This window comes from Tripterygium wilfordii, chromosome 5 (assembly GCF_013401445.1).
Source record: "Tripterygium wilfordii isolate XIE 37 chromosome 5, ASM1340144v1, whole genome shotgun sequence".
Classification (NCBI taxonomy): Eukaryota; Viridiplantae; Streptophyta; class Magnoliopsida; order Celastrales; family Celastraceae; genus Tripterygium; species Tripterygium wilfordii.
The window spans coordinates 12,836,124-12,861,529 of NC_052236.1; the positions used below are offsets into that span (position 1 = coordinate 12,836,124).

Genomic DNA, 25,406 nt, shown 5'->3' on the forward strand with positions numbered 1-25,406 from the left:
TAAATCGCTCATTAATGTAATTAATATTTATGAATGAAATTTGAGAGAGGTGAGAATTGAATTTGATATATCTTGTGCAAAATATACGTAACAGGGACTCTCTTGGTCCTTACGTACAAGAAAACTCTCATACACATTGTTACTCAAATTACTTACTTTGGTTTCATCATTTTTCTCCAAAATGCACTATTGTTTGCAGCAGAGAGGAATTGATTACAGATCATAATTCCTTTATATAGAAGGAACTAAAACCAATTTAATTAACCCATCTATTTCGGAACTCATGGAAAAAGAACACGTGTCAAATGAGTAATCCAATACATTTTACACTCGCAACTAAAAATATTGCTCACCGTATCTATATAAACAAATATTGGTCATTAACGTGACCAATTTTCCAAAAAACGTTAGACCCTTTAAATCGCGTTTGGCTTGCGCATACGCACCACACTCTCCTCTTTAACTCGTCTAAAATACGATAAAATTGGGAGTTAAGGTACGTGCAGCGAAAGCGGTAGATAGTCTCTGCCGTTTTCAATGCAGTCGTTGGATATGTTTTTAAGTATGGGACAGGGATTCACACTATTTTTAATTTTGAAAAGCATATCGGACAATCATTGTTTTCACCGCCGGCACTCTCATCTGGTAACATTGAAGTCTGTTCTAATATCTTGAGTCTGAGAGACCTCGGATGGATATATGAGTCTTTTCGTCTCAGATGCACGATTCAATTACTGAACCTTAGACTCATAGGGGTGACTAAAAAAATTTAGTGCACATAAAGAGTTAAGATCTCTTTTATCTTTTATGGAGTAAGAATTAATTACGTCAACTTGCCGCCGCTCAACCAACTCTCTTGGAGTTGTTTGTCTCTTTAAGTTAATACTACAACTATTCCTGATTACACTGAAGCACTTTCTGTTAACAGCAAATCCCTCTCTCTCTCTACTTAAATCTACAATTATCTCTCTACTTAAATCTACAATTAAATTTAATCAACCAAATCAGTGAAAATCACCACTGACTCATCATCAATCGCATACTGTTCTCCCTCTAAAGGCGCACTACACTGTCACCCTATCACTCCATGACTAAAGACAGAGAGAGACGTCTCAAGACATCTACATTTCAATCACTTCTCTCTAACACATTTTCTCTCTCTATATCTATATGCTGCATCTACATGATAGCCGGTTAGAGAAGGATTATAGCAGAAAGTGAAAATCTTTGTCTATTGTTCAGGAGGAGTGGATTTGAAACCCTATTATTTGGATCTTGGCGGCATTTGGATTTGGATGTGAGAGGAGAGAGGGGGAAGTAGGGAGGAGGTCGATCAGATCGGACATGGCGGAGTTTTCAGGCGATGGAGGCGGGTGGACGGGGGAGCTGACTAGCTGCGGCAATGGTACTCCGACGGTGGCACCACTCACGTTGTCTGCATCGTTCAAGGAAGGAGGAAGCAAGGGCTCGTCGAGGCGGAGGCCAGTGAGGCCGAGCTTCGATGCTGATAATGAGTTCATTACGCTGCTGCACGGGTCGGATCCGGTGAAGGTGGAGCTTAATCGATTAGAGAATGAAGTCAGAGGTGGGAATGGGAGCCGATCCGGAAGTTTTTGGGTCAATTAAGTTTACTTTTGGATTGATTCTGATCAATTTTTGTGATGGTCGTTAATTCTTTGGTGGTTTTGTTTGCAGACAAGGACAGAGAGCTAGGGGAAGCACAAGCTGAGATCAGGGCGCTAAGGTTATCTGAGCGTGCAAGAGAAAAGGCGGTTGAAGAGGTCATTCTTATTTTCTTTCCATTTTACATTCACATTTTTCTCCGGGTTTATTTGAAAGATGGCCTGCATTTATCAGTCAGCTTAGTTACTTTTTTTTGGACTTCATTATGATATGATTTTAATTGTTGTTTTGGTTGATTTTTATATGATGATTGGAAAATTGTAATTCCAGGAATATTATGCCAATATATCTAATTTATTGGGATAATGAATCAATATGTTATGGGTACATCAGAGGGTATTCTGGTTATGATGTTAGTGGGCAAAAGTCTTGCTGCATTTGCAATTTTTTTTTTTGATAAATATGGTTATTTATCATTTGTCAACATTAGATTGTATCAGGTTATTTTGTGTTTGGAATCTGAATTTCTATTGGATTACCTCTTTTATAAATATGTTCTTCTGAGTTGACTCCATAGGTGATCTTAGCATGCTTAAAGTATTTGCTTGGAAATCATGGTGTGATATGGTTTGATCACATTCATGATATATCTAGCTTATGTATCATTTGTTCCTCAACTGTTATCTCCATCTTTTTTCAGTGTTTCTGAGAAGAAAGTTTAGAAGTGAGTGACCACTAACAATTAAGGAACCTGCTCCTGTCATTGTCAGCTGTACTGTTGAATTTTTCTTGCATAAGTTGAATAGTTCCTTGGATGTAAAACATGCTTTTCTTGTTATGTATTGTGCACTTAAGCAGTGGATTTAGCATCTCTTCTTTGAAGCACTTATAAGAAACAAGGAATATTGGAATAAACAGTGGACTTAACCAAGATTTTATTTTTCGAATCCTAGTTTTCTTTTAGGGGACAGAGATTGTGGAACCTGGTTCTTATGTGTGCTGACTTTATTTGGTGTTCTACTCTTTACATATTAGCTCACTGAAGAACTTGCAAAGATGGATGAGAAGCTCAAGCTAACAGAATCTCTCTTGGAAAGCAAAGTATTGCTTTAATCCTCCAACTTCTGATTACTATCTTGCTCCATCCAGATGAAACCCAGTTTACCGAATTACAAACTCTTTGCAGAACCTTGAAATCAAGAAAATCAATGATGAGAAGAAGGCGTCCATGGCAGCTCAGTTTGCTGCCGAAGCCACTCTTCGAAGGGTTCATGCTGCTCAAAAGGATGATGATATGCCTCCAATTGAAGCCATTCTTGCCCCTCTAGAGGCTGAGCTTAAGCTTTCCAAGCAAGAGGTATTTTATGTGCTTGACTATAGCTGTGAATCTACTTTGGAAATGGACTTTTTTTTTTGGCTTAACTATTCTATCACTGTTTGTTTTTCTGGGAATCTTGCAGATGGCAAAACTTCAAGATGATAATAAAGCATTAGACCGACTAACAAAATCAAAAGAAGCAGCTTTACTCGAAGCTGAGAGGACTGTCCAAGTTGCATTGGCTAAGGCTTCAATGGTGGATGATTTGCAAAATAGGAATCAAGAATTAATGAAACAGATAGAGATATGCCAGGTTGGTTATTATGAATGATATTCCTTTGCTTCATGGCCTTCAAACCTGGGCTATTATCTCATTATGTGTAGCATGTATAATTAGACAAAATTACATGGCATCTGTTTTTCTGTACTAGGAAGAAAATAAAATCTTAGACAAGATGCATAGGCAAAAGGTTGCAGAGGTTGAAAAGCTTACTCAAACTGTACGGGAGCTGGAAGAGGCTGTTCTTGCTGGTGGTGCAGCTGCCAATGCTGTTAGGGATTACCAGCGGAAAGTTCAGGAGTTGAATGTAATGTGTCAAAAGCTTTCAAATCCCAATCTCTGCAGATTTATTTTACTGAAATTCTGTAGGAGAACTAAAAGATTGAAATGTTTGCTTTGTGTTTCTAGGAGGAAAGGAAAACTATTGACCGGGAGCTAGCCCGTGCAAAGGTAACAGCAAACAGAGTGGCCGTGGTGGTTGCAAATGAATGGAAAGATGCTAATGACAAAGTGATGCCTGTTAAGCAGTGGCTGGAAGAACGGAGATTCTTGCAGGTTATTAATTTATTATTGCAATTTCTTTTTGCGTCCTTCAAAATTTGAGCTCTTGTGAGTACTCAGCCTTCTAACTTTTATTATTGTTCTTTCTAACTATCATTAAAATTCTGTTTTTCAGGGAGAAATGCAGCAACTCCGTGACAAGCTTGCTATAACTGAGCGAGCGGCGAAGTCTGAAGCTCAGCTGAAAGTAACACTACGACTTTTTAACTTATTATTTGGTTGTTGGCTGTTGTATTGCTCTTGTTGCTGAAAATTTAACTTTTTTCTTTTATTTATCAGGAAAAGTACCTACTAAGGCTAAGAGTGCTAGAAGAGAGTTTGAGAGGAACTTCTAACAGTTGTAATCGTGGTACCACAGAAGGAAGAAGTATAAGCAATGGACCTTCTCGTCGCCAGTCCTTGGGTGGAGTTGATAACATCTCAAAGTTAACTGCAAATGGATTTCTATCCAGAAGAATGCCAACCTCTCAGTTGAGATCTTTGTCATCCAGCACTAGCACAGTGTTGAAGCATGCCAAAGGGACATCAAAATCATTTGACGGAGGCACAAGATCGTTAGACAGGAGTAAAGCGCTTCTAAATGGAGCTAGCTTGCATAAATCTTTCAACCAGTCTAGCGGGGGAAGTAAGGATAGTGAAGCAACTAATACCTGGAAAGGAAATGCAGATGACAAGCCCAATGAGTTTCCAATGCCAGATACTGAGGATAATGTGCCAGGAGTGTTGTACGATTTGCTGCAGAAAGAGGTTGTAGCTTTAAGGAAAGCTGGTCATGAAAAAGATCAAATCCTCAAAGATAAAGATGATGCTATTGAGGTTGATATTCTTGTCCTCTCTCTGATGCTTCTCTTCTCTTTTCGTCGAAAACTTCTTGCTATATCTCATTTTCATTATTTTTCTTTCAGATGTTGGCAAAGAAGGTGGAAACATTGACTAAAGCAATGGAGATTGAGGCGAAGAAGATGAGAAGAGAAGTGGCTGCCATGGAGAAGGAGGTGGCCGCCATGCGTGTGGAGAAAGATCATGAGAACAGGGCTAAGCGATATGGTAGTTCCAAGGGACCTGCCAATTCTAGTCAGATGCTTCCTGGAAGGTACTTATATTAAAATTTTTGTTGTGTACTGCTCCTGGACAGAATTAGTTCTATGACTACCTCTATGTATATATTACTTGCCTTCTATTGATTACATGAATAGTGTCAATAATTTGATGTGAGGTTTGTTGCTCCACTGGCCTTCAAAATCTTGAGATATCTGTATCTCTAGCTTTCCCTCTATGTATATTGTCATTGTGTGGTAAATAAAAAATTTTCTTGAAAGAAAGGAGGCGCCAGGAAATTATATAAAGTAGAACTAATGAACTCTATTGAAAAATTTGATTGACAATTGACAACTATATTCCTAGTAATCATTATAGACAAAAAAAAGAAGAAGAAAATAGTTCTTGAAACATTTTTTCCTCGACATATTGTATTGCCGTCCACTTTAATATTTATATTTTGTTGGGAAGTTAAACAAATATTCACTAAAAACTCCGAGGTGTAAAAAAAAGGTACTAAATGTAAGTTTTGCAGTGCAAGTTTTTATACTAAAATGTACTCCGCAAAAACTGCAAGAGTGCACATTTACTGAGGCCAGTATTACCGTCACTGGACTGTTCCAATCTTTTTAAATTCAAATTTGATGAAAAATGTGGTAAATAATTCATCTTTTCTACAACCAGGAGTCTTGCTAATGCGTTTATCCCATTATCATCATCAAATATTTTATCTCAAACTATTGGAGTTTGGCTATTTAAATTCATCTGAGAAATTAGTGGGACTGAATTCTCTTTTGTAGTTCCTTTTTTTATTTAAACCCACCTATTCTTCTAATACTATAAAGTCAATGACCTTTCTTATCACTTCCATCCAAATGTGTTTAGGTTTCCATCTTCTCTTTTGAGCATTTCTTACTCATACTTTGGTAATGGATATCAAACTTTTTTCCTCTGGTAACATCCCTATAAATGTGCTAATCTAAGTTCTGACTTTTGTGCTCTGGTCTGTCATTCTGAAATAACACTAGAATATTAGACCTCAGAACTAACTTCATGAATAAACTGGGTAGTGTTGTTCGGATGCATGGTTACCGACAGTTGATCGAAATTGTTATCGTTAAGGGATAATCTGTTTACAATTATTGTACTTATTTGCTGCGCTGTTTCCATTCAGTGTTTTGTATGCTCTGACGAATTCCACTTGCATGATTCCCCATCTTTGGTTCAAGTGAACATGCTATGCGGCTGTTGTGGCTGTTCTTTTCATGAAACTTTAAGTTTTTCTTTAAAAAATTCTTTTATGCAGAAATGTATCACGAAGTGGGTTAACACGCAGCACCCAATGACAGAGACACTCGAGGCAGCAGTAAGGAGTAAATATGCCGAGTAGGCATTGTTCTTGGTCCTTTTCTTCGACGTTTTTCTTTTTTTCCTGTCCCATTCTTATGAATGATTAGAAGACTATAACTTGCATGCCGATGATTCTGTGTTCACAAAGAATTGACGAGAAAAAGAACAAGTTCCATGGAAGAAAGTCCGCGTGCTTCTGACATAGATTGATATTTCCTGTGTTTAGAGATCTGCAGAAAAGATAATGGAAGATGGTTTGAGTTTGACTTTGGGCTAACTTTTTGGAGTGGTCAGTGATTGCGTGATGGTTGTTGTATAGGTGGCTTATTGACGTTTTCTTTTGCCTTCTCTACCTTTTTGCAGTTTACAATTTGTTTCATGCAGCTAGTGTGGTTGTCGGTTGAGTTTTGTTAATATTCTTGTAATCAGATAAAAGTTGGATCTTTGTGGTTGTGTTATTCATCTATAGTGTTATTGTTGGTTACAAAATCTATTTCGCAGAATGATAGATCTGCTCTTGTTTTGCAGCTCTGTTTTCCCTTTTTACTGGAAATACGACTGTGGCATGTAATATAATTTGCCAAAAGCTTCAATGGGTATTTAGTGCGAACGTTGTTGGCTTACAGATACGGGAAGCAATGCAAGTACTATACCTACCAAGCAATGTCCAATGAACATGGCACACATCAATACATATTCACATAGAAAATGGAATCATCAACATCCAACTAAGAACCAATGGCTCAACAAATCTCTTAAATTTTGATGATTACAAAACAAGTAATGTAGCATGCTATTTGAATACACAAGTAAGCACACAAATGGACTCTTTTCAATCAAAACTCTCCCTTGAAACATCTTTCACGTTAGGCAGTCAACACACATGACGCTGACTTCTTCTCATCAATGTTATGTTCCTTGACAGACTTTTGTATTGGGCAAGGGATGTAGATGGAAATATTTTTGAAAAAATTTTATTTTTGTATTTTACAAAATCAATTAATATCTTTTTTAGAAATCTAATATCTTTTTAAGTATTTGTTTTGTGTTAGTGTTAGAAGTATTTAGGGTTGTGTTACAAGTGTTTAGGGTTTAATTAGGATTTCGTTTAATTTATTATTTAAGATTGTAACACTTATTTAAAAATTTCAGTTTTGGAGTTAAATAAAAATTATTGAGACTAGCTATCTTATATTTTCAATTCTTTAATATTCATTAGCATCAACAATGTCTTAAAGTGTTTAATCTGAAATTAGACTGTGTGTCGAACAACAGGTCTAAATATATATGTTTTTCCCACCACAACAGATCCAAATACGTGTTCTTCCAACCACCACATCGCGCTGCATCAGCAAGTGTCGTTCCAAGTCTGAAGTCCCTAGCATTCGACGCCTTCTCCGAAGTTGCGCACAACATTCCCGGCAACTCGTACTCCTCCTATCCTATGTCGACCGTACACTTGCTTTTAACTTGCCTTTTATACCCTTCGTACTCAATATTCACCTATGTAAGAAGCGCTTGACGCGTTCCCATTAACGAAACCCCTACAAGTAACAATTTTTCTTGACTCTTTGTGTGCTCCTACTCGTCGATAATTGGGGGGCGGGTTCTTCAATAATCGTTCAGTTATGGTGAAATCTGGTGTCAATGATGATGGGTCTCAATCAATACCGCCATTTTTGAGGAAGTGCTATGAAATGGTGGATGATGAGTCCTCGAATCCTGTTATCTCATGGAGCCAAAACGATGACAGCTTCGTCATTTGGAACATGACTGAATTCTCGGTTCAGTTGCTTCCCAAGTTCTTCAAGCACAACAATTTCTCCAGCTTTATGAGGCAACTCAACATCTACGTGAGTATCAATTACTATGTTTTGTTTTATTTTATTTGTGTGCTTAATTGAATGGATAACCTTTCATCTGTACCGGATTCTATGCTCTTTGAATTGAGCCATTGGGTCTTGATTATGGGTTCTTGCATTGGGTGTGGATGTAACTAACGAAGTATGAACGGGGGTCACGGGCGATTTTTTGTTGTCCTTGTCCTTTTGAGTCTATTTGGTTCTTGGTTGGGCATCTTGGCTTTGATTGTTAGGCAATGGCACACTTTATGGTTTCGTCTTCTCTTGGCTAATTGGAATATGAGAATTGAGTTAATATACTTTACTTGTTTCGTTGATACTCTGTTTCTTTATTTATCTTGAAATACCTTGCTTCTGGTGAATGGGAATGGGCTCAAGTCTTTAAACCTTTTGTTTGGAGGCAAAAAGAACGTGTTCTTTAAAGTATATGTGAAATAACCTGGATGATGGGATAATTCATGCTTTATGGTGCAAGAAATATTCACCAATTTTACCCTTCTTCAATAATTTAGAAATGGCCTATAATGACACAATGTTTGACAGTTTAGATATTAATAGAAATTGCTTAGTGTAAATTTGAATCTCTCCCTAGTTTGGGAAAAATATGTGCTTGCTGTTTGTAAGACCTGAAGGACGATTTTTGCACATTTTCTTAGAAATTGAAACTGCTTCATATAAATTTGAATCTCTTCTCATTTTGGGAAATAAGTGCTTGATGTTTGTATCATTTGAAGGACAAGCTCCTGCACATGTTCTCTACTTTGTATAAAATATTGAATTTTTCCTCATACAGAAATTTCAGTTGTGAAAGTAGTAGTATTCACCAGCATCTTTACCTCTTTGGGATGGTGCTGAGATAGGTCCAGGTGGTAGAAAATAATAGCTGATTATCCTTTTTAAGCACTGTGGCCTCTCATTCTTGATATAAGCACTTTAGTATTCGGATCCAAGAGGGAAGATGTCTTTATACCATCTTTTATCTGATCATAGGATAATCTACAAAACCGTAAAAGCCGCAGCCTTTCGAAGATTATGAAAAAAGTAAGTTCATGATGCTATAATATTTCCAATACCTGAAGTTGGCCCTGCGGTTCGTCCTCTCTTTCAATTCTCCAAAATCCAAAATAACTGTACAAGTCACCCATGTGGCCTTCTATTGTTGGTCTAAAGAAAATCTTCCTATCTTTTCAGACACCCTTTTTCATTATACTAGTTATTGTTTTGGGGACTAGAAGAACATAATGGCCTAAACATTTGTGCTGCACTAATATTGATAATGTTGTAAAGTATACAAATCTGCCTATTTTTTCTTTTGTTGATACTAAATAATGCCTTTTTTGTGATTTGTGGGTGACTGGGTATTAACGAACTCTTTTCCTGTGTTTGCCGCCTGAAAGAAGATTTAAGTATTATGCATGGTTAATGAATGAATGACCCCTTTATCTGTCATGGGAAATGGCAATTATGAATGAACTTGGAAGTGTCAATCAAGTGATAGCAGATCAATTTTTTATTTACATTGATTCTGGTACACAATACAAAACATTAAGTTATGGCTGGGTCAATTTGGATACTTGGGTATAGCCTTCATATATGTGTGTGTGTGTGAGCATGCATCCATGCTTCAGCACCTATGTTTGTGTTAAGTATTGTGATATTGCGTTAAGTATTGTGTTGAATATCATTAACTAGTGAAGTAAATGGTTACTCTATAACTTGTTACAGGGTTTCAGAAAAATTGATTCAGATCGATGGGAGTTTTCAAATGATGGATTTATCAAAGGTCAAAAGCACTTGTTAAAGAACATTTGTCGGAGGAAACACTCTCAGAGTATGGATAATCGGAAAACATTGCTGCAGCAAGACAACAAGGTTGAATCTAGTGAAGAAATTGAAAATCCAGGGCTATGGAAGGAAGTTGAGAATCTGAAGACTGATAAAAATTCACTTATGCAGCAGTTAGTTAATCTTAGGCAGCATCAGGAAACTGCAGATGACAAGTTGCTTGTCTTAAAAGATCGCCTTCAAGGAATGGAGAAAAACCAGCAGCAGATGCTGTCATTCTTGGTTATAGCCATGAAAATTCCAGGATTTTTGGTTCAGCTACTTCAGCCCAAGGAAAATAATTGGCGCATGGCTGAAAGTGGCGGTATGCTGGAACGAGGAATAGAGGATGGTGGGCCACCAGCTGTCGATGGTATGATAGTAAGGTATCAACTACCTCTTGATGAATTGCCTTCACCTGTTCTTGTACCAACGGATTCGGGAAAACCACAACAATCTAATCATTCTTTTGATGGGATGAAAGACTACTTTGTGAATTCTGATTTCATGAAAATGCTTTTGGATGAAAAATTGTGCTCATTTGAAAGCCAGGTCCCCTTTGTTCTTCCAGACTTACCTGATGATGGTGCATGGGAACAACTTCTGCTTGCTAGTCCTGTTCGTCAAGATTCTAAACATGACAGTGAAAGGGCAAATGACACTGAAATGGAAATAGAAACCTCATCAGCAATTGGAACTGACTTTGAAGTATCTAAGAGGTTTGAAACTGCATTTGATCTAATGGTTAGTTCTCAAAATCTTGAGAGTAAGTCAACAGAGTTAGGAAATTATCCTATGAAGTCTTAAAACATAGAAGTTCTGACTCAGCAAATGGGTCCTTTTGGCTTCTGAAACCAATTATAATCATGGGAAACCATAAAAAGATGCCGGGAAATATTTTTTTGGGATGCCTGCATATCTTTACATCCTACTTTTCTCTTGCGTTTCATTTGTAGTCCAAGTTATAGTTGATACGCTTTCTTATCACTCAATCTCCTGAGAGTGTATATGTATCTAAGCAAATGTTGGCATTATATGCTCCATCTTCACATGTTATAACACAAACAATCAATTCCCTTTCTTACTCTTGGGCAACTTTTGTACGATGAGCAAGTGTATTATTTTATCGTTTTGCTGATAGGCGATATAAAATATATATCTCATGGGTCGTGAGTAGCTTTAACTGTAGAGGGATGGCCTGATAGTTTTGTCATTTGGGTACATAGTATTGCTCCCTAAATCAAATGTTTCATGTTTTCTAAAGCTATTTGATGTTACTGCTTCATGAAATGAGTCTGCATACTCATAGATGCTTTCTTGTGGAGCCAGTTCTGAAGAGAACTCATTGGTAAGTGATGAGTGTGCATGTGATGTGTTTGTGCCGTAATGAAAGTTGGCATTTGTACATAAGCCTGCCATGGTGCATTGGATGTGGGTTTCTTTCTTATGTTTATGGGATCTTGGTACTAGTAGATTTGAAGCCACTTCACTGTCCTTCATGAAAGGATTAGACCATAGATGTTTTCTTGAGAGCTTGTATTAAGATTTTATTTTTGCAGGAAATTTGATCATAGATGACAACTTCAAGTTCCACATTATCATAATCGAGAAAGAAAGCACAGGGGCAAGAGCGAGCAAAAAAAAAAAAAACTAAATTTGAGAGGAAATTTTCAATTAAATCCTGGTTGATTCTTGCCAGTCTAATTCAAAAACGCTTTATAATTGGTTCTCAACAGAGCAGATAAAACAGTGTAAAAACACCCGGCTCTCGGAAAGATGAGAGATGGGTGCATTTGCCAACTGTGTCTCGTCTTACTGACTTAAATCAATATGCTAATACATTGTTTGAGATTACAAAATCATTTCTTCTATTCTACCCCCATTAAATTGTATCTTTTTCGAGAAAATATATCCACCTGTCCTTGCACCAATATATTTGGGGAAAAATATCGCAGCTCTCTGTACAGTCTGCATTCTGGGATTGTGATCTTTCGACAAAATTTTGAGGGAATACGGAATACCTGTCAGAGGAGGGATGGAAACTTAAGCAGCCGACAAAGCAAGCTGTCCGCTTTCCGTCTTTTCGATTAGGATTTTAGGAAACCAGGTCGGATATTTCATTTCCGATGGTGTTTTCCTTTAATCAGAGTGAAGATGGTGTTTTCGTTTTTGGCACCTATTAACTTACCAAGTTACATGTTTTTGCAGACATATGCCAAGCATCATCTTAAGGCTTGCAAGCATTATGTAAGTCACTGCAAACAAGACGAGAATCCAAAATACCTCCACAAACGAGGGTTGCATGGTAGGCGAGCTGCATATACAGGAGTCAGAACTCGTATAACCTGAAATCCAAAGACAACAATCAAAATTAATTTTAAAACCTGAAATAATCAAATCTCCAACCAATAAAATTGTTCAACTTCATGAGAGAAGAAAAATTCAATTACCATCTCCAGTCACATATTGCATATGTATACTGGCAATAGAGTACTATCAACAAAAGAGGGAGAATCTATAACATCACATGTGATCATGTTTCATTTTCATACATAACAGCCCTTCTGCTAAGCTAACAGCATCTTTTATAAAGAACAGTGCTGCTTCATTTAAGCAAACAATAAGAAGTTCTTAATTGGCATCCACGGTATCAACAACTTACCACGCAAGCTGGTGCCAGAGGAACGAAAGTGAGTTTGTTCTTCTTAGCATCAGTTTGAATATTCAAAGTCTGTCAAAATCAAGAAGAGGAAAATTAGCTTTCAACAATAATGACAGCTTCCTTGGGGAAATTATTTATGAACTACTAGCATGCTTAAAACTTGATCTGAAGTTTAAAATCGATATAGGCGGAAAAGTAGTAGCTGTAATGATAGCAGCATTAAAGCATATACAAGAGCAACTTCATGGATTTAAAAAAATAAAACTGCTTTTTTTTTTCTCCTTCTATTTTCTGTTGGAAGGAAAACCCTTTAGGGACAAGGAAACCAGTGATTGGTCTGCATGCAAACATATACCTGTTTACAAAGCTCTTCAAGAAACTTGGAGCATACAATGGGCTTTATATCATTGAATTTGGCGAGGAATGAATGCTTTATGATATCCATCAACATTTCACAGACGCAAACCATGAGAGCATTCTACAGAGCTCAGATGAGACGACGAATAAGCAGGCCACATAAACTCTGGAACAAATTTATGTCAAGAAAATATTTTTCACAGAAATGCCTAGAATCTTTCAGGTAAACTTACACATAGAAAACTTTCAAACCAAGGACCCTCAGCCTCCAGAATATTTTGAGCAAAAAAGAATACGAGAAATGCTGAAATGTGGAATCTCTCTACTGAATCTGGTAAGTGGGAAAGGGCATACATAATACGTATATATGAGATTAAATAAACCAAAATCATGCAGCAAAACAGAAAACGTTAACACCATTGAGCATAAATTGAACTGAATATGTATATATGAGATAAAATAATCCAAAATCATGCAGCGAAAGAGAAATCGTTAACACCATTGAGCATAAATTGCAGTTCACTATTCCCATGATCAGAGTGTACAACAAAAAAGAAAAAGAGCATACATGTAATGACAGCCAATTGACACTTGACCACGAAACAGTGACAAAATGGGTAATTGACATGTACAGTCAATGGAGTCCAATGATGGGTTTAGCTCAATGGAGCTCAATGATGGGTTTATATAACCTAATAGTTTTATAATTTATATGGAACATAGAGAAGATCGGAACTTTCAACAACCAGACAGGAAATAATTGGTTATAAAACCTCAACAAAAATGATAACCGTCATTGGGTTCACTTTTAACCTCATCCATCTGTATTGAGGAGAGAGAACTCCACTGCTGCCAAAGGAATTTATTTTGATAGCATTGGCTGCAATACCAGACCATGTTGCTCACCATGGTGGCAAAAGCCGAATCATGAAAACCAAGAACAGTAAAGTTTGCATAGGTGGTGGCCTAAAAAAACCAAGGAGAAGGAAGAGAAATACCAATTATATGAGAATGGGGCAATACGAAAAAGGTAGAAGGGATCTGACGAACGATAGGAATGCTAAATAGAACATGGGCAATGAGCACTAAGGACTAATTCAACAAAGCAACAAGGAAAAACGGCATGGGATGATCAAAAAGCAGAAAAAGATTAAGGAATACCACAATTTAAAACAATTAAATAGTAAAACATTGTTTAATTTATACATAAAACCATCTTGAATGTCTGTAGCCTTTTGCCAAAAATAAAATCCCAGACAAATTGTAGTCATCATTTGCTTTCATGCTGCTAAGAATTTGAATGCTCAAAAAGGAGTAGCTTAACAAGAAAGAAATGCTAGTATTAACTCAGAAGCAAGTGCAAGAAAGTATCAATTACCTATGCAAAAAGAATACAAAAGATAAGTAGAACAAGGTTTCAGAAATCCTAGAAATGTTTCAGCAGTCCTGTGCTTGATAGTCGACAAAAGTCGCAATTCAATTAAGTCCAAAGTATATACTCACTCCAATTACCACTCTCTGTTGCAAAAGTTACTGCCATATATTCACAATATCACTTCATATCAGTGGTGGAGGCTACTGATAATAATTTATGTTCAGCACTATAGACATACTGAGGCGGAACCACACCAGTTCATGCATGATAATAAGATAGCTCATTTTGTTCCTTAACATCAGCGAGCTTCCACCATCTCCAATACTAAGGAGATCGAAACATACCATCCATCATTAAAAAATTTATTTAAAAGTACAAAAATCAAACTCACCAGAGTATACCAGACTGTGAATATTATCCTTATTAAAGCGCTTGAAGATGCAACTTTTTATCTCAGCAAAGTTATTGGATACCAGCAAAGCCAGCAAAACATTATTGTGAGCAACAATACAAGTTGCTAAAGTGATTGCCTGAGCTAATAAAATGAAAGAATGAAGAAGTAAGGATAGTCAAGGAACCAAATAGGAAGGCATAAAATTCACTATAATGGTTAAAATAATATTGTATATATTAGTGCCAGATTAAGGATATTTGAAGCGACCATGGCCAGTGCTTGGTCAGAGAAAAATCTCCAGGTCCAGAATACTGTGTTTCCTGTGGAGCAACTTGCAAGTTCTTCTGCAGAATTAAATAAAGTTTGCAATACGTCTCTACCAAAGTTTTGGAATAGTTTATCAAATATCTGTTGAGAGATGGGGAAAAAAAGAAGAAGAAGAAAAGGGTAAATTCAATGCAGAGTTGCAGACAAACTATGATAAAATATCTAGCCACAAGGAAGAAAATTTAAAGAGAAGAATGTCAGAGTAACACCCATACTAATCATTATATGTAAAGTAGATCCTACACAAGATGCAGTGATCACAAAGCCATCAACTTTAACTTATAAGACAAGTCCACACTGATATAGCCAAAAAAAGAGGCCAAGTGTCCTAGTTTTTTGGCGGAAAGCCTTTAATTATCTTGACCTAAAATTTTAAAGTATTAAAAGAAAGGGGGAGTGAGAGAGAGAAAGAGAGAGGGATAGACGTGTATGGCTTAATTTGCTGTCGGAAATAATACAGTTACATCCTCATGTTGATTTGACCCTGGTTTTAGCAAAGAGAAGTTTGAATGTCAGAACCAATAGTTACATATTGAGTAAGGGTCAAAAAAGGACAGCAAAGTTATTCGTTATATAATGAGAAACTATAAGAGAATCTTTCTAGATCAACAAAAGTAACTCACTTATCCCTATTTTAATAAGGAATATGCTCATTGTACTTTAGATTAGTTATCGACAACATGACATAGGATCAAGAATTAAATGTCTGTGACTAACAAGGATTAGTTACGATTATTCTCTCGCCTCTAATACATTGTAGACCACATAGAGTTTGATTGTTCCTTGACCACGAATCATGTGATAGATTAAGCTGACATCTGTAGCAGTAAAAAATTATAAAGAAAACTTAGCAGTTAATATCCTACACCCAAATTATGGATAAACTAAAATCTGATATGGCTATGCCTCAACTATCCAACATAACCATAGCCTACGGTAAACGATAAAAATCTTTAATCACAGATATATGCAGAGCAATATTTTTCCCAGTAGACCTGTTCTTTCCAAGAGAGCAACTCCACATGTCAGCACCACAAGGCAGCCGAAATCAAACAGCTCTGCTGCAGAAGGCCTCTTGAACTGCCAGCCAAAAGAACGGTTAGGGTATTTGTAATTAATATAAGTGAGCATGAGTTCACACCAAAGGAAATAAGTGAATTTATACATAAGTGATATGAAACCACATTAAATACATAAAAGGCCTAATTTCCAAGTCCATGGCACAAGAAGCAAAATTGACCGTTTAAGCTGCTAAGAGAATGAGAACCCAGGCCAAACAAACAAGAATGCAATTGTCCACATGAAACCAAGTCTAGTACATCAAAGAAAAGATTTTCCTCTTGGACATGGTTTACAGTAAATCAGGTACAAAGAGTAAAAAGGCATCTATTCTTGATTATCTGGATGCCTTTGTTCCTCTTTTTCCAAGCAATCCAAAAGATGGCTAAACAAGTAAACGTATAGTTTACATAATATTCTAACCGCTATTAGAGATTCTACAGGAACCCCAGCACATTAATTCATCCTCCACATTTGAAGCCGTAAACCAACTAAAGCCCATTAGTAATAAATCTTGCATAATTCCTGCATTAGTAGGCTTCATTCCTTCCTTTTGCTTTTCCCCATATTATTTTTTGTAATAACAATGTGTGTGTGTGTGTGTGTAGAGAGAGAGAGGGGGGTAAGGTGTTTCAGCTTTCTTCAAACATCCTATAAAGAAGCAAAGTGCTTTGGCCATGTAGAAACGAGGAAAAAACATAAATGTTGTCAAGCTTCCAAGACTAAATTATAGATTTATTGATCATTAGATAAAACTAAGAGTGAGTGGGCTTAAACAAAAGATAGAAGGCTTCTCTCATTGATCCACCTAAACTAATCACATACTTATATATAAACTGAGAAATGGAAAAACAACATAATAATCTCCTTTCCATGACACTGTTAAAAGTAACTGTTACTAATACATTCCACCTGTCTAACTGCAGCATTCCAACTTATTATCAAATGGAGCATTCTTCCAGAACTGAGGAAAAAACCCAGTTGGCTTCCTGAGTTCTTAATAATTACAAGAACATTCCAATCTTTTTTCCCCTTATGATACAATCAATCTTAGATGCCTAAAAATAAAGAACAGCAATAGCTGATAAGTAATAACTGGTATGCTCAAAAGATTGTAAAGTGGACAAACAACATCTGGCCTCACCTACCAGTTATCAAAGCCATTCTTATTACCCAACATATGGCAGGATGAATTAAAAAGAATGGAAATTTTAATGCAACTAACAGTTCAATGAGTCAGAAACATGTTTAACCTTCTTCCACACACACACTTTACCGCTCGCAGACCATGCAGAAAAAACATGCCACATTTCTAGTTCATATATCATCAAACTCAAGTAAGAGCATTTACAAGGCATGCAGTAATGCAGTATGCTCCCAAGCAGTACATCAACAAAGGTTGAAACCCATTTAGAAAACGACAAAGCAAAAGAGCTAAACAGTGACATAATTTTCTAGGCAAACCTGAAAACATTTCGATTCTTCCAAAACATTTGCACTTGATCAAGCTTAATATCATATGAAATGTATGGCTCGAGACGCAAAATAATTATATCTTTCAATATCCTTGGAGACTGCATTGGCATCTATCAATTCTTCAAAGTTAATCAAAAGAATAATTCCACCAATTCAAAAGACATTAAAATAAACTACGCCAAAAAAAATTACCAGTACGAGAAAAACAACAAACAAAATGATTATAAAATCATGATACATATTGTAATACCCCATTCCGAAAAACAATTGAGTTGATAAATAAAATAAGAAAAGAAAAATAATATAGGGATTTTATATGAAATAAAATAAAAATTGTTGGGTAGAAATAAGTGTCTCAAGGACTGAATTGAATGTCAATAGAAACCTTATGGTCAAAAATACAAAAGAAGAAAGAAATGAGTAAAAAAAAAAAAGAGAGAGAGAGAGAAAGGCTGTCGGCAACCTTAAGAGACAAAAGAACAAAAAAAAAAAAAAATAAAACAAAGAAGAAGTTTGTGAGAGTGAAGAACCGTGAGAGAGAGGAAGTATGTGAAGAGAAAAGGTGATTTTTGAAGGAGATAAAGGGGAAAGAAGATGGAATCAAGAGTTTGAGACTTTCATAGGCTTGGATTCCAAGATTTCCTCAGGATTGAGGTAAGATTTCCATGGGTTTGAAAATAGGGTTTATGGGTTTGGTTTGATTTCATGAAATTGGAGGTTTTGGGGTAAAAGTTTGTTGATTAATCAAAGTTTATGTATACTGATGCTAGGTTTGAGCTTGGATTAAAGTGTGGAGATAGGAGGAGAGGTGGGTGAGCTAAGGATTGAAGATTTGGGGCAAGGTGAGTAATTTATTTTGAAATTAAGAGATAAATGTAAGTAATTGGTTTGGAAAATAACAATTTTGGAATGGAAATTGAATGGTAAGTGTGTGTATGGTTTAGGTTATTGAACTTGGAAGATTGGGGGCTAGAGTTGTGGTGAGATTTTGCTCAAACGAGGTAGGGATTTTCTTTACCCTCAATTTCGAACACTTTTGGCTACCCGAATTGTGGTTAATCTCATTCGTTTCCGCCTTTTTGTTCAAGGGGAAACAAACCTTGGATTGTGTGCTATTGTGAACTCAAGTTGCTATGTTGTGTGTTTAATGTTGAATGCATTACCCATGGACACTCGGTCATCTATCGAGTAGTCGATACTCTTGAGCATATGTTTTAATGAAATTGCGCGCAAATTGAATTTAGTTGCATAATATTAATGTGTGACATTGCATTGGTTGCATGGTAGAAATGGAGGATTGGATTGTGATATGTACGTCAACGTGTACTAGTGGTTCCGGTTATTTGGCTCTAGTGACATGGTTGACGATACTCGTATGAACATGCACTAGTGGTTCCGGTTAATTGGCTCTAGTGGCATCGCACGGAGTATTTGTGAGAGCAAGTGCTAGTGGTTCCGGCTTATTGGCTCTAGCGACATGGCTCGGTTAGATGTACGGAATTGCATTTATTTGGCAACATGGCATATTGTTGCATTGCATTATTTCTTTATAATATTCCGGACTGATTTCTTATTTTATACTCCTATTCGTTATCCCTACTGAGCCTCCTGCTCACCGTTTATTTTTCCCCTTCCTCAGGTGATATAGGTACTAGCGCTAGTGCTCCGACTACGGATCAGCAGGGAGGAGCGTGACGTGGATGGCCTGGACTTGTGGTGGTTCGTTGTTTTATTTTGTGTGGTGTTGGTTAGTCTTTGACTTAATGGTATATTAGGATATATACAAGTATGTAATGTGTGGGATAAATGAAGATTTTGGATGGTTAGGCTTGATGCCTTGGTATGTATGTGTGTATGATGATATATGTTTGGGATGATATGGCCTGAGGCCCTGGATATTTAGTTGGTGGTATGGGAATTGTTGGTTTAAATTGTTATATGTTGTGCAGGAGGCATTCTCCGATATACGGGGAGGTGCTGCCGGATTTTTGTTTAAATTTGTGTTGGTATTATGGTATTTGAGTCTTAGTATTTTAGGTGGCGGAACGTGGGTGCACACACGTGTTGCCAATAAGTCACGTTCCTGGGACGGGGCGTGACACATATACACAAAATTGATGAAAATTCACGATTTAAATTGAAGAGCAAGAATATCTCAAAGATTCGTCAGGCTATCACTGCCGTCGTACAAAACGAATTTTTGAAGAAAGCTAACTGACCTGTTACTAATAAGCCTCCAGAGGGTAACCAAATTTCGAGTAGGCATGACAAAGACAAAAAAAAATCGAGGCAGACAAAGAACCCAACATCTATTAGCAGCAAAAAAAATGCAGTACATTTGTGAATATACGTAGTAGTTGTTTTCCTTTTATAAAATAAAGATATGTTAAAGGACACAAGAAACATTAGCGAACAAGCATATGATATAGAATCCAAAAAAATGCAAAAACAGAAGTCAGTCATGGAAGACTTCCAAACTACCACCCTCCACCAAAAAATACCCTTCTTTAAACAGAACAAGGCAACCTACATAATAATGAAACATTGAGATTAATGTTCAGATCAAATAAGTTAAATAGCTTGTGCTAACAACTCAAAAATAGAGTATCACATGTGATCTTAATTCTTAAACTCTCACTTCATATTTTCTTTCTTATTAAAGAGCACACAATCTTTTCATCAAACTTCAGAAGCATTACAAACTTCGAAATGAAACTATATAGTGGCATGAAACACCAATTGTACTGACAAGTTTAGATGCCAATGAGCAGTTTTTACAAGACGTCAAGAGCATGCTTCCACTAACATTAGGCAACAAAACATCAATGTGTTGGGTTAGTACGAAAAGAAGGCAAATGCAACTTTCATCTGATGTCACCAAGGGAATAACAGGCATGCACGTGACTTGTCGACGAATTTTGTTCATTTTTTCTTTAAAAGGTTACAAAAGAAAAACCAAGATTACCAGTTCGCATCTCCATGGCAAACGAAAGATAGTATCATAAACTCTCTCCCTTTCTTTCTCATTGCCAAGAGCTACTGTTCACTGTAACGAGTTTCCAGTAGACATTTCTTCCATAAAGTATTTCACTGGTGACATTTCCACTAAAGAGAGATCTGACAGCAAGCATAGCATCACCAAAGGTAAGTACAAACAAATAGAAGAGCAAAACATTTGATAGTGGGACTAAAAGGCACCAGCAACTAGTAAGAAAAATGAAAACAATAGTAAGAGATGCTAAAAAGGAGGAATACCATTTAAAAAACATGAATGTAACTTGTAAGGAAGAAACAATGGCATGGATGCTATAAGATTAGTGAAGAGGATATCATTATATTGGATTGGATGGAATGAATACACTTGGACTTAGCAGAACCAAAAACATTTAGTGTTCAGACTTTGATCTACCCAAAAATGATACAAATAATATAAACAGAGATATTTAAGAGCAATGCTACAGACCCCCAATTTATTACTCCCATTTTACCACCAATCTTATTTAGCATGTGTGATAGTCATTGATTAAAAGCACATATGTAGGGTCCACTTAACATACAACATTCCAAATGCATTCGGGATAAAATGGGGGTCTCAAGCTTTTTCCAATATTTAAATGCTAATACGTTAACAATACCAACTTTATTTCAGATGAACTGAAATGTCTCCCTTGCTATACTTATCACAGATCCATACAACAATAATAAACACCTTGTCAAAATTACATTCAAAGAGCATGAAGTAAACCTGGGAAAGAAACAACAAAAAAAGGGATAGAGAATACGACGTACAAAATTAAATTTGCTAGCAAAACTTACTAATGTACAGGTGATCAACACTTTTCATTTACTGTAAAGCAAGAAACATCCATGACCTGGAGATTACACTTAATCTCCAATCCAGTAAGAGCAATAGAGGTCTCGAGTCAACACACTCTGGCTCCAAAAACTTGAAGTATATAAGGCAAATCAATTGTAGGAAAAAGTGGCACACTTATAACTAAGATGTAAATTAAATGTTCAACACTATCTAAATCTTGTCAGTGCCACCCTTCATTGTAGAACTGATAATCATCAAATCTAAAAAATCCTTTCATAATTCCAATTAATTGATTAGGTAACCTTAGAAAGAAACCTCTTCACATCTTCACCACTGAAAACTAACATAGCCCTCAGAATCCTGGGTTAAATATGGAAACTTTAACGAACATGTAAATATGGAAACTTTAACGAACATGTTTTACGCCAAAATAATCTAGAAACTGCATTTGCACACTGACAAAGTGGTGGTTGAAGTCATGAAGTAGTGAACCTCAGAATCATTAAGCTCATTTCAAACTATGAACTTTTGACACAGAAAAAACTTGCTGTATTTTTTAAGAACACGATTATGTACTGTTTCTTTTTCTCTTTTGATGATTTTGCCATCGAGTTCTGCAATGGTCATCGTCATTCAATGTCATAGAAAGTCTAGACAGTGCCTTAGCTGGATAATAAGCGTCAAAGGGGACACAAATACCAAAAGGAACGATTTTGGTCACTCACAATTAAGATCCTCCGCCATCAGACGCTTCCAATCCAATGACTCTGCCATTTGGAGCATCGTTAGCACACTCCCGTTTGGCTCGCATCTCCTTTGTTGATCCTCCATTTCCCGGGAGCTCAACTCCACTCCACTCTCCTCAGCCTGGTTCCCCGAAACCAGGACGCCATCACCGCCACCTCCATTAACATTACGCTTCCTCAACTCTACAAAATTATAGACGTTCTGGCTCTCCCCCTCTGCAAATTCAGTCACCGTATACACGCGGCTCTCTGCGCCACTGTATTTCTGGAAATCCAATTCTGATTTGAAACCCTTTTTATTCTTTTCTGAGTTCCTCGAATCGTCGATAATGGGAACGGAATCAGAATCGATGATAATGGTGTACCAAACTGATCGAGTACATGTCATTTTTGAATTTTTAATCTATATTTGAAGGCAAATACGCTTTCAGATAATCATATACGGGGTCCTTTTGCTTGATTAACTAAGCAATTAAACAATTAAGTGGAAACAGATTTTCCAAAAAAAAAATCACACGGAATTTAGAATGGCGTATAGCATATGCCATATCGAGTCTTTGGTCAAGCGTCAACGAGCTGAGGGCCCACTTAAAAGCCGCCATTAAAAGACCTCACCACAACCAAGTAACCAACTACCAAGTCAGGGAAGCAACTTCCTCTCCTTCACAATTCACACAACCATGTCGTCCCTCTCGTTCCTCTTCCTCCTCCTCCTCTTCGTCTCATATCCTTCACTTTCAGCATCCCAAAAAAACATCTCATCCTTCTCAATTTCAGACTCTCCATGGCAGCCAACACAAGACCAAATCCTCCTCTCTCCCAACTCCATCTTCGCCGCCGGGTTTCGTCCACTACCCGATTCTCCAATTCTCTTCACCTTCTCAATTTGGTACAACAAAGTTACAAACAGGACCATCGTATGGTCTGCAAACACCTACTCTCCTGTCAACAGTACTGCCTCTCTGGTCATCGACAGCACCGGAGAGCTCCGTCTCATTGAATCTTCCACTTCCGGGAAGAACTTGTGGCCTTCAAAAAATTCCAGCGCAACTGGAATTTCTACCCTTGTCTTAAACGATGAAGGTAATATGACTTATGGTACTTGGCAGAGTTTTGATCAACCAACTGATACCATTTTGCCTAACCAGGCAATGAATGGGAGAACGCTTCTCTCAAAGAACGGTAAATTCAACTTCTCGAATTCTAAAGATCTGTTCTATATAAATTGGACTACCAATAGTTACTGGAACTCCGATCATGAACTTATGGTACTTGACAGTAAGGGGAGTGTGACGAAAAACAATGGAGACTCAATCATCACTGCAGATTATAGTAACAGCACAAGATTGCGAAGGTTGACTCTTGATGATGATGGGAATCTCAGGATTTACAGCTATGATGTCGATTCTGGATGGACTGTTGTTTGGAAAGCTGTGTCAGAGTTGTGTACAATCTATGGCCAATGTGGGCCTAATGCTATTTGTATGGGTAATGTTTCAGATTCTTCCACTTACTGTGTTTGCCCACCAGGATTCAAGCCCATTCAGGGAAAACAAGATGCATGTGAGAGGAAGATTCCGATGAATAATCCTCTGGACACCAGATTTCTTCAGCTCGATTTTGTCAATTATAGCGGTGGATCGAACCAGAGCAATCTGAATGTATTGAATTTTGATGAGTGTAAGTCCAGATGCTTAGCCAACGAGTCATGTCTCGGGTTTGGATTCAAGTATGATGGAACCGGGTACTGTGTTCTTCAGCTGGAAAGATTGTTATTTGGGTATTGGTCTCCAGGTACAGAAGCTGCTATGTATTTAAGAGTAAACAGATCTGAAAACGACGAACCCATTTTCACCGGAATGACCAATTTGTTGGAGACCACATGTTCTGTCAGAATTAGCCTACCTTCCCCTCCTGAAGATTCCAACAACAACCCACGAAACATCGCAATCATATCCACACTATTTGCTTGCGAATTGATTTCAGGGATCGTTCTCTTCTGGGCATTTCTAAAGAAATACATCAAGTACAGAGACATGGCTCAGTCCCTCGGCCTTGAACTTCTGCCTGCCGGCGGACCCAAACGGTTCACCCATGCTGAGCTCAGAGCAGCAACAAAGGACTTCGAAAATCTTATAGGGAGAGGCGGATTTGGCGATGTTTATAGAGGGGAATTGCCCGATCACCGTGTGGTAGCCGTCAAGTGTTTGAAAAATGTTACCGGCGGTGACGGCGAATTCTGGGCGGAGGTCACCATCGTCGCGCGGATGCACCATCTTAATTTGGTGAGGCTTTGGGGGTTTTGTGCTGAAAAAGGTCAAAGAATACTTGTTTACGAGTATGTCCCAAATGGGTCTCTTGATAAATACCTCTTTCCAGCGCGTCGGGTCGGGGGTCCAGAAAACCGTGCCGAAATGATCCCGATCTCAATTGACGAGCCGAAGCCGATGCTTGACTGGAATGTGCGGTACCGGATCGCACTCGGCGTCGCGAGAGCGATCGCTTACTTGCACGAGGAGTGTTTGGAATGGGTTCTACATTGCGATATCAAACCCGAAAACATACTCTTGGGGGATGATTTTTGCCCAAAAGTTTCGGATTTCGGGTTAGCCAAGTTGAAGAAGAAAGAGGACGTGGTGACCATGTCACGCATCCGGGGGACCCGTGGGTACATGGCGCCGGAATGGGTGAAGATGGATCCGATTACATCAAAGGCGGATGTGTATAGTTTTGGTATGGTGTTGTTAGAGATTGTGAGCGGGGTTAGAAATTTTGAGATGCAAGGATCATTGTTGGAAAGTGAAGATTGGTATCTCCCAAGATGGGCGTTTGAGAAGGTGTTCAAGGAAAAGAGGGTGGAGGACATTTTGGACCGTCACATTAAGCATTGTTACGATAGTGGTTTACATTTTGAGATGGTTGAGCGTATGGTGAAGACGGCAATGTGGTGCCTTCAAGATCGCCCGGAAATGAGGCCGACCATGGGGAAGGTTGCGAAGATGTTGGAGGGATCGGTGGAGATAACAGAACCAAACAAGCCTACCATATTCTTCTTAGGAGATGACTAAGTTTATTCACGTAATTGTAGGCATATTAGTGTTATGCTATATGTTTGATTTGTAGTGCTTGTTAGTGTTATGCTATATGTTTGATTTGTAGTGGCTTGTTTAGTGATGCATCAAGCTCTGCTATATGATAAAATAAGATGCTATCATGCTTTTGTTTGCACAAGTTTTGAATCTCCCCTCCATTCTCTATCATTTAAGGACTTTTTTTTTTAAAAAAAACTATGGGATTATATTCTTCATATTTTTCCGAGGGAAGAAGTTGTGAAGAC

General features: G+C 37.5%; 3 protein-coding genes, 1 long non-coding RNA gene and 1 pseudogene across 4 annotated transcripts; 4 read left to right on the forward strand and 1 right to left on the reverse strand.

The window, feature by feature from the left end:
- The first annotated feature begins 946 nt into the window (after window positions 1-946).
- LOC119998820 (microtubule-associated protein 70-1-like) lies at window positions 947-6,678 on the forward strand. The gene is made up of 11 exons (XM_038846265.1): window positions 947-1,585; window positions 1,696-1,781; window positions 2,659-2,724; window positions 2,810-2,980; window positions 3,084-3,254; window positions 3,373-3,528; window positions 3,630-3,776; window positions 3,898-3,969; window positions 4,062-4,598; window positions 4,688-4,875; window positions 6,127-6,678. Exons 1-11 carry the CDS (start codon window positions 1,345-1,347, stop codon window positions 6,164-6,166), a joined length of 1,875 nt encoding a protein of 624 aa, XP_038702193.1. The 5' UTR covers window positions 947-1,344; the 3' UTR covers window positions 6,167-6,678.
- Window positions 6,679-7,514: 836 nt separating this feature from the next.
- On the forward strand, window positions 7,515-11,044 carry LOC119998882 (heat stress transcription factor A-8). The gene is made up of 2 exons (XM_038846354.1): window positions 7,515-8,023; window positions 9,758-11,044. Exons 1-2 carry the CDS (start codon window positions 7,799-7,801, stop codon window positions 10,661-10,663), a joined length of 1,131 nt encoding a protein of 376 aa, XP_038702282.1. The 5' UTR covers window positions 7,515-7,798; the 3' UTR covers window positions 10,664-11,044.
- Window positions 11,045-11,523: 479 nt separating this feature from the next.
- On the reverse strand, window positions 11,524-22,494 carry LOC119998881 (annotated as a pseudogene).
- Window positions 18,010-19,503, forward strand: LOC119998883. The gene is made up of 4 exons (XR_005468310.1): window positions 18,010-18,160; window positions 18,277-18,348; window positions 18,451-18,507; window positions 19,146-19,503. It is a non-coding gene; the product is annotated as an uncharacterized LOC119998883 (long non-coding RNA).
- Window positions 22,495-22,714: 220 nt separating the features above from the next.
- LOC119998880 (G-type lectin S-receptor-like serine/threonine-protein kinase At1g34300) lies at window positions 22,715-25,300 on the forward strand. Its single transcript, XM_038846353.1, has one exon. The coding sequence runs from the start codon at window positions 22,750-22,752 to the stop codon at window positions 25,135-25,137; it is 2,388 nt and encodes a 795-aa protein (XP_038702281.1). The 5' UTR covers window positions 22,715-22,749; the 3' UTR covers window positions 25,138-25,300.
- Window positions 25,301-25,406: the final 106 nt, after the last annotated feature.

What these genes read in the sequence shown, in the direction of transcription:
- LOC119998820 (XM_038846265.1), top strand. Translation starts at nt 1,345, where the DNA reads ATGGCGGAGTTTTCAGGCGATGGAGGCGGGTGGACGGGGGAGCTGACT. An exon ending in AATCTCTCTTGGAAAGCAAA is followed by an intron (nt 2,725 to 2,809) that starts GTATTGCTTTAA and finishes AACTCTTTGCAG; the next exon opens with AACCTTGAAATCAAGAAAAT. An exon ending in GGAAAGTTCAGGAGTTGAAT is followed by an intron (nt 3,529 to 3,629) that starts GTAATGTGTCAA and finishes TTGTGTTTCTAG; the next exon opens with GAGGAAAGGAAAACTATTGA.
- LOC119998882 (XM_038846354.1), top strand. Translation starts at nt 7,799, where the DNA reads ATGGTGAAATCTGGTGTCAATGATGATGGGTCTCAATCAATACCGCCA. An exon ending in TGAGGCAACTCAACATCTAC is followed by an intron (nt 8,024 to 9,757) that starts GTGAGTATCAAT and finishes AACTTGTTACAG; the next exon opens with GGTTTCAGAAAAATTGATTC.
- LOC119998880 (XM_038846353.1), top strand. Translation starts at nt 22,750, where the DNA reads ATGTCGTCCCTCTCGTTCCTCTTCCTCCTCCTCCTCTTCGTCTCATAT.